At 38.9% G+C, this 12,807-nt stretch overlaps 1 protein-coding gene across 1 annotated transcript in view; it reads left to right on the forward strand.

Moving 5' to 3' along the window:
* The window catches only part of FBXL13 (F-box and leucine rich repeat protein 13), a 253,394-nt gene that overhangs the window by 176,413 nt on the left and 64,174 nt on the right, over positions 1-12,807 (forward strand). The window contains 3 exon segments of the mRNA XM_087821113.1: positions 11,789-11,887; positions 12,420-12,537; positions 12,639-12,801. Of these exon segments, the coding sequence (XP_087677239.1) occupies positions 11,789-11,887; positions 12,420-12,537; positions 12,639-12,801 (380 nt within the window).

A 12,807-nucleotide genomic window follows, 5' to 3' on the forward strand; every position in this document is an offset into this window, starting at 1 on the left:
GGTGTCCCTGGGAGAAACTGACCCCCATGCCAATCAGCTGTGAGGACCAGCTGCAACTATAGCCAAAGAGCTGCTGTGCTGGTGACACCCTTATGGATCAGGATTTACTTCAGTGGAGCTTTGGTGTTTACCAAGTGCGCCCCTTGAGTGTCACTCGTGGATGTGGTAGGGTTGTAATCCAGCGTGGTCAAGTCTGAGCACCAGGTGCACTGTCTCTGGGGCCTCCCAGGAGATGCAAAGTCAGCCTGTGCCAGTGCCTTGCTCAGGGCGAGCCAGCATTAGCTACTTAGCAAACCGTAGTTGGCTGCTACTTGTGCTGGGCTTTGCGTTGTCCAGGAGAGGCCAAGCTATGAGCCAATGCAGGCTGCCACTAGTGCCAGGCCTGGGGCTACTTATCAAGCTATATGGGGCATGCTGTTGCTTGTTTGAGAGATTTTAGGAAAGTCCTAAGCATGAGGATCGAGAGGCCACTTGCATAGACAAGCCCCTGGAAATGGCCTGAATGAGCTGCAGGTGGGGAGGGGCGGAGCCTCGGGGAACCACAGGGCGGGGCCAAAGGTGTGAGTCAGGTTCGGGTGATTCAAATATAGCTCCTGCCTGTGGGCTGTGTGCGAGGAGGACTCATCAAAGGAGCAATGACCTCTGCCAGCTCTTCTGCCTGGGAGAAAGTTGCCCCTCCACCCCTCGCCTGGATTTCAGGCAGGTTAGTTCCTTCCCGAGTGTCCCAGGTCCTTTCAGGCTGCTGCCCGGCGCTGGGCTCAGGGAGCGTCTGAGTGAGTCCATGCGCAGGCTCTTTAAGAGGAGCTGCTGGGGCTCCCGCAGCCTCAGCGACCCTCAGGGACAGTCCCCGCTGGTTTCACAGCCCGAAGTTGTGGGGACGTCTCTTCTCGGCCTGGAGCCCTGGGCTGAAGGCCTGCTGTGGGGCTGGGACCCCTCCCTCCTCCGGGAAACCTCCACTGCTGAGATTCCCTTCTGGTTTCAACAGTGGCACCAGGTGTGGGCCCACGGCCACTTCTCCATGATTCAGCCCCGATCCGCCCACATCTGCGCCCCTCCTACCGCTCTCGGTGCTTCTTCAGCTTCCTGGTTGTGGGGCTTCTGTTCAGCCAGATCTCAGGAGGTTCTGAGTGATGGTGGTTCTGTATTTTAGTTGTAATTTTGATGTGGTTGCGGGAGACAGCGGGTGCAGCTGTTACCTACTCCGCCATCTTGTTTCTCCCCTGAAATCTAAATTTTAATTGACATCTTAGCAATTTCCAATTCTCTTATTATAATAAATTTTATAATAAAATATTATCTATATAAATCTTTATTTCCTTATGAAGACCATATATTGTGAGAATATAATGAGAAGTAGAAAGTCCTTAGAATAATGCCTGTCACATACAAAATATTCAATAACTTTTAGGAATGATGACAATAGGTTTCTACTGGGGAATTACTGAGTGAAAGAGTGTAAACATTTTTAAAGCATTTGATGCCTATTGCCTATTTCCTTTTGACAGGATGTCACAGCTTCTACTCCCAACTAGCAGTGTGTGCAAGAGCCTGCCTCCCACACTCTGACCTAGCTGTTTTTTTCTTAATATAGTTATATAACCTTTGCAGGTAAAGAATACCATTCCCATATTCTGGCATTGAGTTAACTGTAAGTTTTAGAGTTTGACAGTGTGGTGAGAGTTCATATTTTTCTATATTTCTATAGATGCCCTAGTGGGATGTTAAGAGGCTCACAAATACTCTGAAATGGAAATTGGACCAAGGCCTTTGAGTTGTAGAGTGTCATTATACCTCTGAGAGACTGGTACAGGCATATCTCATTTTGTTGTCCTTCACTTTAATTGCACTTTGCAGCTATTGTGGTTTTTACAAATTGAAGGTTTTTGGAAACCCAGTGTCAAGCAAGTCTATCAGCTCCATTATTCCAACAGCATTTGCTCACTTCATGCCTCTGTGTTGTATATTGGTAATCCTTACAATATTTCAATTTTTTCATTATTATTATATTTGTTATTGTGGTGTATGGTCAGTGATCTTTGATGTTAGTATTGCAATTGTTTTTAGGACCATGAATCACACCCATACAAAATGGTGAACTTAATCAATAAATGTATGTGTTCTGACTGCTCCACTGACTTGCCATTCCCCTATCTTGCTCTCCTTGGCTCTCCAGAGCCATATCTTGAAACACAACAATATTAAAATTGGGCCCATTAATAATCTTGCAATGGCCGCTAAGTGTTCAAGTGAAAGAGAGAGTTCTGCACATCTGTCACTTTATATCAAAAGCTAGAAATGATTAGGCTTAGTGAGGAAAGTGTGTCAAAAGCCGAGACAGGCTGAAAGCTAGGCTTCTTGCACCAAACAGCCAAGTTGTGAATCTAAAGGAAAAGTTATTAAAGGAAATTAAAAGTGCTACTCCAATGAACACAAGAATGATAAAAAGCAAAATAGCCTTATTGCTGATATGGAGAAAATTTTAGTGGTCTGAATAGATCAAACCAACCACAACAATTCCTTAAACCAAAGCTTAATCCAGAGCAAGGCCCTAACTCTTTCCAATTCTATGCAGGCTGAGAGAGGTGAGAAAGCTGTGAAAGAAAAGTTTGAAGCTAGCTGAGGTTGATTCATGAGGTTTGATGAAAGAAGCTACTTTCATAACATAAAAGTGCAAGGTGAAGCAGTTGAGTGCTGATGAAGAAGATGCAGCAACTTATCCAGAAGATTTAGCTAAGATAATGAATGAAGGTGGCTACACTAAATAAAAGATTTTCAATGTAGACAAAACAGCCTTATGTTGGAAGAAGATGCCATTTAGGACTTTCATTGTTAGAGAGGAGATGTCAATGCCTGGCTTCAAGGATTCAAAGGATAAGCTGACTCTCATGTTAAGGCCAATGCTGCTGATAACTTTTAAGTTAAAGCCATTGATCATTTACCATTACAAAAATCCCGTGGCACTTAAGAATTATGCTAAATATGTTCTGCCTGTGCTCTATAAATGGATCAACAAAGCCTGGATGACTGTACATTTGTTTACAGCATGGTTTACTGAATATTTTAAGCCCACTGTTGAGACTTATTACTCAGAAAAAAATTTATTTTCAAATGTTACTGCTCACTGACAATGCACCTGATCACCAAGGAGTTCCACTGGTGATATACAAGATTAATGTTGTCCTGCCTGTTAACACAGTATCCACTCTGCAGCCCATGGATCAAAGAGTAATTTTGACTTTTAAGTCTTAAAATTTAAGAAATACATTTTGTAAGTCTATAGCTGCCCTAGATGGTGATTCCTCTGATGGATCTGGGCAAAGTAAATTTAAAGCTTTCTGAAAAGATTCACCATTCTAGATGCCATTGAGAACATTTGTGATTCATGGGAAGAGGTAAAATACCAACATTGACCAGAGTTTGAAGAAGTTGATTCCAACCCTTATGGATGACTCAGATGAGTCAATACTTCAAATGGAGAAAGTAGCAGCAGATGTGGTGGAAATAGAATTAGAAGTGGAGCCTGGCCCAGTCAGGCGTGGCTCAGCAGTTGAACATCAACCTAGGATCCAGGAGATTGAGGTTTGATTCCTGGTCAGGGCACATGCCCGAGTTGTGGGCTCCATCCCCAATGACTCTCTCATCATTGGTGTTTCTATCTCTCTCTCCCTCTGCTGCCCTCTCTCTGAAATCAATAAAGATATATAAAAAAATTTAAAAAAAGAAAAGAAATGGAGCCTGAAGGTGTGAGTGAATTGCTGCAATCTCATGATAAAGCTTTAATAGATGAGGAGTTGCTTCTTATAAATAAGTAAAGAAAGTGATTTCTTGAGATGGAATCTACTCCTGGTGAAGATGCTGTGAAGATTGTTGACATGACAACCAAGGATTTAGAATATTACATAAACCTAGTTGATAAAGCAGTGGTGGGGTTTGAGAGGGTCAATTACAGTTTTGTTTGTTTGTTTTTTTAATATATCTTTATTGATTTCATAGAGAGGAAAGGAGAGAGATAGAGAGATAGAAACATCAGTGATGAGAGAATCATTGATCGGCTACCTCCTGCATGCTCCCTACCGGGGATTGAGCCTGCAACCTGGGCATGTGCCCTGACCAGGAATCGAACCCTGATCACCTGGATGCTGGGTCGACGCTCAACAGCTGAGCCACTCCTGGCCAGACATTGATTACAGTTTTGAAAGAAGTTTTACTGTGGATAAAAATTCTATCAAATAGCACTGCATGCTACAGAGGAATCATTAATAAAAGGGAGTCAATTAATGAAGCAAATTTTATTGTCCTATTTTAAGAAATTGCTATAGCCACCCCACACTTTAGTAACCACCATGCTGATTAGTCCGCAGCCATCAGCATTGAGGCAAGACTCCCCACTAGCAAAAAATATTACACCTCAGAATATTCAGGTGATGGTCAATATTTTTTAGCAATAAAGTATTTTAAAATTAAGATGTACATTTTTGAGACATAATGCTATTGTATTCTTAATAGACTATAGTATAGTGTAAATACAATTTTATATGCACTGGGAAACCAAAAATTTGTGTGACTAATTTTATTGTGATATTCACTCTGTTGTGGTGCTCTGGAACTGAACCTGAACATCTCAGAGATAAGCTTGTATTCTGTACTATACCCACAGTTAGACCAGAACCAAGAGGCTACCGCTAGGGTCTTCTTCCTCTACTGTCATTGTGAAAGAAACATTTAGATCTTTTGTGTTAGGGGACCTGGCTCAGGTTTAAAAGCTCTAGGTTGCCAGTGTGCAACCGCTGAGGGCACAATACCAAGGGCCGGGCAAGTGTTCAGTGAGTAGAAGTCTTAAAACAAAGGTGAAAAGATGGTGTTATAAGTAGGAGGGTCCGACATGTCCACAGGGAAGAGTCAAGGGCTGTAGCAGAAGGGCTAATGCAGAGCTCCCCAAGCCTGTGCTTAATATTTCCCTGCGAGGAGAAGTCCACAGCAAGAGATGACTCAAAAACTGCCTAAGGACTTCCTTATGCTGTCTCCCCAAAAGATGCCCATCTCTGTTTTTTTTTTTTTCTTCCTGATATTACGTGGTTATTGTAGAAAGTTTGAAAAATACAGAAACTATCCACATTTTAGAGGTAATCTCTGTTAACATTTCCTGCTATGGTGGTGAATTTTATGTGTCAACTTGGCTAGGCTATGGTGCCCAGTTGTTTGGTCAAACACCTGTGTAGATGTTGTCACAAAAGTGTTTTTTCAGATGTGATAAGTGTTTAAGCCTGTAGACTTTGAGTAAATCAGACTACTCTCAGTAATGTGGGTAGGCCTAATCCAAAAAGTTGAAGGGCTTAATAAAAAAGACTGAGGCTACCCAAAGAAGAAGCAATTCTACTTCAATATTGAAACAAGCTGTGCCTGAGTTCCAGGCTGCAGATTTCAGACTCAAGACTGCAACATCAATTCTTCCCTGAATTTCTAGTCTGTCATCCGCTCTATAGATTTTGGACTTGCCAGCACCCACAATCACATGAGTTGATTCCTTAAAATGACTCTCTCTATCTAGCTATAAATTCAATTTGCTCTGTTTTTCTGGAGAACCATAGCTAATACACTTGCCACCATTGTTTTGCTCACTCATTTCCTCTGGATTAGCGCTTCTCAGACTATAATGTGCATGTGTAATGTTCATCACCTGGAAATCTTGTTCAAGTGCAGCCTCTGGGTCAGTAGGTGGTGGATTGAGATTCTGCATTTCTAATAACCTCCTAGGTAATGCCCATGCCGCTGGTCTATAACCCACACTTTGAGTAGCATGGATTTCTATAACCAACTTTTTCTTTTAAACTATATTATGGTCTCAGTTATTCTCCTAAAACATAATTGTAGCAACTATTATATTCCATCATAGGAGTTGTCACAGCTTAGTTAACCCATTTCTAGTTATTGGGATTTTTGTTTGGTATCATTTTTTTTCAATTTTAGGGAATTTTGCAATGAACATCCTTATATATAAATCTCTGTGTGTAGCATTATATCCTTAAGATAATTTTGTCAAAGAAATTCCAGGGCCAAATAGATACATTGTTCAGACTTTAGAAACATAGTTCCCAAAAGCTGTTTAGAAAAAATTGTCCAAGTATCTTGGTCTATTCATGCTGTTATAACAAAATACCAGGAGAATGGGTAGCTTATAAACAACAGACATTTATTTCTCACAGTTCTGGAGGCTGGAAAGTGCAAGATCATGGTGCCGGACAATTCAGTGTCTGGTAAGGGTCTACTTCTTGGTTCCTAGATAGCAATTTGTCTCTGTAGCCTTACAAAGTGGGTTATAGTGAGTGATCTTACTGGGGACTCTTTTATAAGGATACTATTCCCATTCATGAAGGCAGAACCCAAAATTATCTCCCAAAGGACCCATCTCTTAATAACATTATCTTGGGGGTTTTTGATTTCAACATATACATTTTTTTGGTGGGGGGCACAAACATTCAGATCCCAGCAAAAAATATATTCCCACCTGAGAGCTTGGTTTCTACAGCAACTCACGTTTGCATGCTCATCCCCCTGTTTTAAAGGGCTTCCCCTCATCTTAGGCTAGGTGTTCACATTGTCAGTGTCTGCGGGGCAGCAGAACCTACCCAAACACATGGATCTCATTATTCATTCATACGGTCCTCCATTTGTTATGTAATAATATTATTTGATCATTTATTCAGTTAGTACTATAGGCACTCTGCTGGGAGCTGGGGTATAGGGGTTTAGTTCAATAACTAATTGTAAAATTAATTTAATTATAGTTATGATAATTGGTACTGTAAGTGTATGACAATAACCCAGCCTAATCTAAGGGTCAGGGACACTTCCTGAGGAAGTAGCATTTGAGATGAGCTGTAGTTGTTCTGCAGTTGTGGTACTCAGTTCCCTAACTCTTGACTAATCCTTTTCAAAAACGTGGAGGCTCTGATGACAGAAACTTGGAAATCACCTTTAGTGAGAGATGGTGCACACGCGTCTCCAAGGTCTCGCGAGGGGTCCATGGTAGCTGCTGCTCCTCATTCTCCCTGTCAGGTTATTATGAAGATGACACAGCAGGGTGGTTGCCTCTGCTGGCTGTTGCTGTGCAGAGGCTCAGTTTCCCATTACTGAATCCGAACGCCATCTGACTTCCCATCCATGCTCATTTGTCATAGGAAATAAAGCCTAAATAACAAATTTTTTTAAGGTAATTCATCATAGGCAAATATATTTTATCTTTCAATCAGTCATTATTTTGGGCGCACTCTACCACTGCTGCTTCCATTAATATGGATGATGATAGTTGAAAGAAAGAAGTCAGTACTCCAAAGCTACAGCAGTCAAAAGAGTGTGGTACTAGCATAAGGACAGACACACACAGAAATAAGCCTATACTTTTATGGCCAATTGATTTTTGACAAGGATGCCAGGACCACTCAATGGGGGAAAGAATACTGTCTTCAACAATTGGTGCTGAGCGACTGGATTCTGCATACAAAAAATAAACAATTAAATAAAGTTGGACCCTACCTCACACTGTATATAAAAATTAACTCAAAATGGACCAATGATTTAAATATAAGAGCTAAAATGATAAAACAGAACAAAACACTGGGGGTAAATCTTCATGGCCTTGGATTTGGCAATGGATTCTTAGCTAGAACACCAAAAGCATGAGCAACAACAACAAAAATAGATAAATTAGACTTCATTAAAATTAAAAACTTGTATATCAGAGTATTACCAGGGAGATGGGGAGACAAGACCTCGGTTCTTGTCTTCTTGAGGGAAAGATTTCAATCAAGAGACAAAGTGTAGAAAAGAAAGCAAGAATTTATTGACTGCAGCAAAAATATATTTAAGACAATGGAACAAAGAAGGACATAGAAGAAGGAACAGGAAAGCCTAGGCTGGGCTGCTTTGGGTACTGGGAAGTCAGAGAGAGAAGGGGGCCTTGGAAACAGGTTCAGGCGGCTAGCCCAGGACGAGCTGCTGCTGCCGCCCATTGCTCCCCTGGTTTCAAGTCTCATGGGGTCCCTTACACATTAGGGGACACATGCCTGTGGGTGAAGGAGAAAGGGAAGGGAATAGCACAGGCCTGCTCTCTGGAGGGAGAGCACCCTGGAACTGAGCTGCCTCTGCCCATTGCTCCTCTGGTTGCAAGTCTAGTGGGGTTCCTTCAGAAGGAAGAAGGGGGAAGGAGATTGCACTGGCATGCTCCCTTGGGTGGGGGGCACATTGGGACCTTCATTTTCAGTGGTTTTAAAGGCTGGGCATTTAGGGAAGGTACCAGGGGCCAGGGGCTGAGTATTCATCAACTTTATGCTGATGTACCAAAATGAGGTTTATTATCTTAACTTCATTTGTCCTTGGGTATGGTTGGCAAATAGCACTAATTGTATTTCTGTTATCTGTCTCCATGAATAGAGTGATTTAAGCTATCTACTCTCTGTCTGGGGAGGAGAAGTGAAAACCATTTACTGTCAAATATCCTTGGTTTAGGGAAGATAGGATTTGCTAGGTGGCTGCAGACTGCCGTTAACTAACTTTTCTTAGTCCTCTTGTCTTGGAATTTTACTAGCTTTTACTATGCTATAATAATAGGATTTTATTATTTATTTATTTATTATTTATTTATTTATTATTTATTTATTAATTTTGTTTCTTTGTCTCTGTATCTATTTTGTTCATCAGTTTATTCTGTTCATTAGATTCCACATATGAGTGAGATCATGTGATACTTGTCGTTCTCTTACTGTTTTATTTCACTTAGCATAATACTCTCCAGTTCTGTCCATACTGTCCCAAATAGTACTAGATCCTTCTTTTTTACAACTGCATAGTATTCCATGGTGTAAATGTCCCACAGCTTTTTTATCCACTCATCTGATGGACACTTGGGCTGTTTCCAGATCTTAGCTATTGTAAATTGTGCCGCTATGAACATAGGAGTGCATATATTCTTTCTAACTGATGTTTCTGGTTTCTTAGGATATATTCCTAGAAGTGGGATCACTGGGTCAAATGGAAGTTCCATTTTTAATTTTTTGAGGAAACTCCATATTGTTTTCCATAGTGGCCTCACCAGTCTGCATTCCCACCAGCAGCGTACTAGGGTGCCCTTTTCTCCACATCCTTGTCAGCATTTGTAGTTTGTTGACTTGTTGATGGGAGCCATTCTGACAGGTGTGAAGTGATACCTCATTGTGGTTTTAATTTGCATCTCTCTGATGATTAGTGACTTTGAGCAATTTTTCATATGTCTCTTGGTCATCTGTATGTCCTTGTTGTAGAAGTGTCTATTTAGGTCCTTTGCCCATTTTTTAATTGGATTGTTTATCTTCTTTTTCTTAAGTTGTATGAGTTCCTTATATATTTTTGAAATTAACCCCTTATCAGATGTATCATTGGAAAATATGTTCTTTTATACAATGGGCTCCCTTTTTACCTTTTCATTTTGTTGATGATTTCTTTTGCTGTGCAGAAGCTTTTTATTTTGATGTAGTCCCACTTGTTTATTTTCTTCTTTGTTTCCCTTGCCCTAGGAGATGTATTAGCAAACATAATGCTATGAGAGATGTCTGAGATTTTGCTGCCTATGGTTTCTTCTGGATTTTTATGGTTTCATGACTTACATTTAATTCTTTTATCCATTTTGAGTTTATTCTTGTGTATGGTGTGAGCTGGTGGTCTAGTTTCATTTTTTTGCATGTACTGTCCAATTTTCCCAGCATCATTTATTGAAAAGACTGTCTTTATTCCATTGTATGCTCTTGTATCCTTTGTCAAATAGTAATTGAGAGTAAAGGCTTGGGTTGATTTCTGGGTTCTCTTTTCTGTTTGGTTGATCTATATGCCTGTTCTTGTGCCAGCACCATGCTGTTTTGATTACAGTGGCTTTGTAGTGTAACTTGATATCTGGTATTGTGATCCCTCTAACTTTGTTCTTCTTTCTCAAGCATTCCATGGCTATTCCGGTTCTTTTTTGATTCCATATAAATTTTTGGAGTGTTTGTTCTACGTCTGTGAAATTTTGGAGTGTTTGTTGGTATTTTAATAGGAATTGCATTGAATTTATAGATTGCTTTGGGTAGTATGGCAAAAGATATTATTTAAAAACTTGACAATGGGAAAAATATTTTCAAGTTATGTATCTAAGGGTCTAGTATCCAGAATATATATGGAACTCTTACAACTCAACAACAAAAAGACAATCTAATTTCAAATAGGCAAATGACTTGAATAGACATTCCACCAAAAAAGATATACAAATGACTAAAACATGCTCACTATCAGTAATTAGGGAGATGAAAATAAAAATCACAATGAGATACTACTTCAAACCCATCAGGAAATTTAAAAAATGAAAAAGAAAAATATGGAAAACAAGTATCGGCAAAGATATAGAGAAATTGGAATCCCCATAGATTGCTGCTGGGAATGTAAAATGGTGCAGGCACTTTAGAAATCACCTTGGTGGTTCTTTAAAAAGTTAAACATAGAATTACCATATAACCCAGTAATTCCACTCCTAGATATATAACCAAAAGAAGTCAAAACTTGCACTCAAACAAATAGATGTACACGCACATTTATAGCAGCACCATATAAAGTACCCCAAAGATGGAAACAATCCAAATATTCATTAGCAGATGAATGTATAAACAAATGTGGTATATCCATACAATAGAATATATTATTCAGCCATAAAAACAAGTAAGATAGATACATGCTACATAATGGATTAACCTCAAAAATATGCTAAGTGAAAGAAACTAGACATAAAAGGCCACATGTTATATAATTCCACCTATAGAAAATATTTAGAATAGGTAAATTCATAGAGACAGAACACAGGTTAATGTTTACCAGGGACTGGGAGAAGGCAAGAATGGGAAGCAACTGCTTAATAGGTAAAGGATTTTCTTTTAGGGCAGTGATTTTCTACCGGTATGCTGCACAAATTTCTAAAACATACAATACCTGACTATTTAGTTAGGGCACTGACCTCTTTTCCCTTAGATTGTCAAATAAAAAAATGACAACAGCCAACACAACAATAGCCATCTAGTGTGAATGAATCAAAATTATACCTATTTTTTTCATTACATTGGCAAAAAATAGTTTTTGGTGTGCCATAGAATTTTAGTAATTAATTTATGTGTGCCATGAGATGAAAAAGGTTGAAAATTGCTGTTTTAGGGTGATACTATGTTTTGGAACTAGTTAGAGGTTGTGCTTGCACAAAATTATTAATGGTTAAATGGCTTAAGTGATTAATTTTATGTTATGTGAATTTTACCTCAGATAATTAATATGTTAGCTAGACTTGTGATTATCATTTCACAATATATACATGTAAAATATTAAATAGTAAAGAAAGAAATCAAGACTAGATTCTTTACCTCTATTCTGCCACATTTTGTTTGCCCTATTTTAAAAATAAAAATTTTTTAAAAAATTTTAAATTGATTTTTAGAGAAGAGAGGAAGAGAAAGGGAGAGAGTGAGAGAAACATCAATGTGAGAATGAGACATTAATCGGCTGCCCCCCACACTGGAGATTGAGGTGGAAACCAGGCATATGCCCTGAACGGGAATTGAACCGGCAACCTTTTGCACGCAATGATGCCTAACCAACTGAGCCATACTGGCTAGCTCTGGTTTCCATTTTAAAACACAGTAGCAAAATCATGATATACCTTTGGTAATTACTACCAGAGGGTTTTATTAAATTTTATGCTAATGGGTTCTCCCATTATTTCTACCTACTCTGTACAATTCAGATTTCAGTCCAAGGCTTCAGGAACATTGCAAGCAGCTGCACTGGAATCATGCATCTGACCATCAATGATATGCCAACTCTGACCGACAGCTGTTTAAAAGTAAGTTGTTGGAAAGTACATTTTCTTCTCAGTCCTATTAGATGGGCACATTTTCTAGTGACTTGAACCGCTGAAAAATATGAATGGCCTTTTCATATTAGTTTTTTTTATATATATATATAGTAAGGAAATCATTTAAAATTTACCCCCACACACATTTAAACATTTGACTCCTTAAATACCCTAAGAAACTTTGTTTCACAGGTAGGATATTTTTGTTTCAGTGATATTATAGCCTAAGCATAAATTTTAAGTTTAGTTCTACATGTGAAGCTTCTAAATGTAGTGATTTTTTCAGCATTCTATTTTTCCATATTTTCCCATAGTTTCATAACATGATTTAATTCTGATTCCTCTGCATTATTCTAATGTAAATATGCTAAAATATATTGAAAAAAGTCCTGTTTTCTTTGAAAAAATGAAAATTTAATAGTTTATGTGTCTATTTCTGAAAATATTGAGAGAAAAAATGATCTCATTACTTTGCTAACCTTGTATTGTGGTTAATTTAACCATCTTTTTTCTTCTAAAGGCTTTAGTTGAAAAATGTCATCGTATTACATCAGTGGTTTTCATTGGTGCGCCACATATCTCCGATCTTGCTTTCAAAGCTCTTTCTGCTTGTAACCTCAGCAAGATACGATTTGAAGGTCTGTGATATTAAAAATGTGGTTCAACATTAACTTTTCCTCTTGTGGCAATTTAAATACTTGTCTTTTCTTCTGTTTTTTTGTGTGTTTTTTTTAAACAGGAAATAAAAGGATTACTGATGCATGCTTCAAGTTTATAGACAAGCATTATCCAAACATTAGTCACATTTACATGGTGAACTGCAAGGGAATAACAGATGGTAGCCTCAAGTCACTCTCACCTTTGAAGCAACTTAGTGTGTTGAATTTGGCAAATTGTGTAAGGTAATG

Source organism: Miniopterus natalensis, chromosome 10, assembly GCF_054644295.1.
Source record: "Miniopterus natalensis isolate mMinNat1 chromosome 10, mMinNat1.hap1, whole genome shotgun sequence".
Classification (NCBI taxonomy): Eukaryota; Metazoa; Chordata; class Mammalia; order Chiroptera; family Miniopteridae; genus Miniopterus; species Miniopterus natalensis.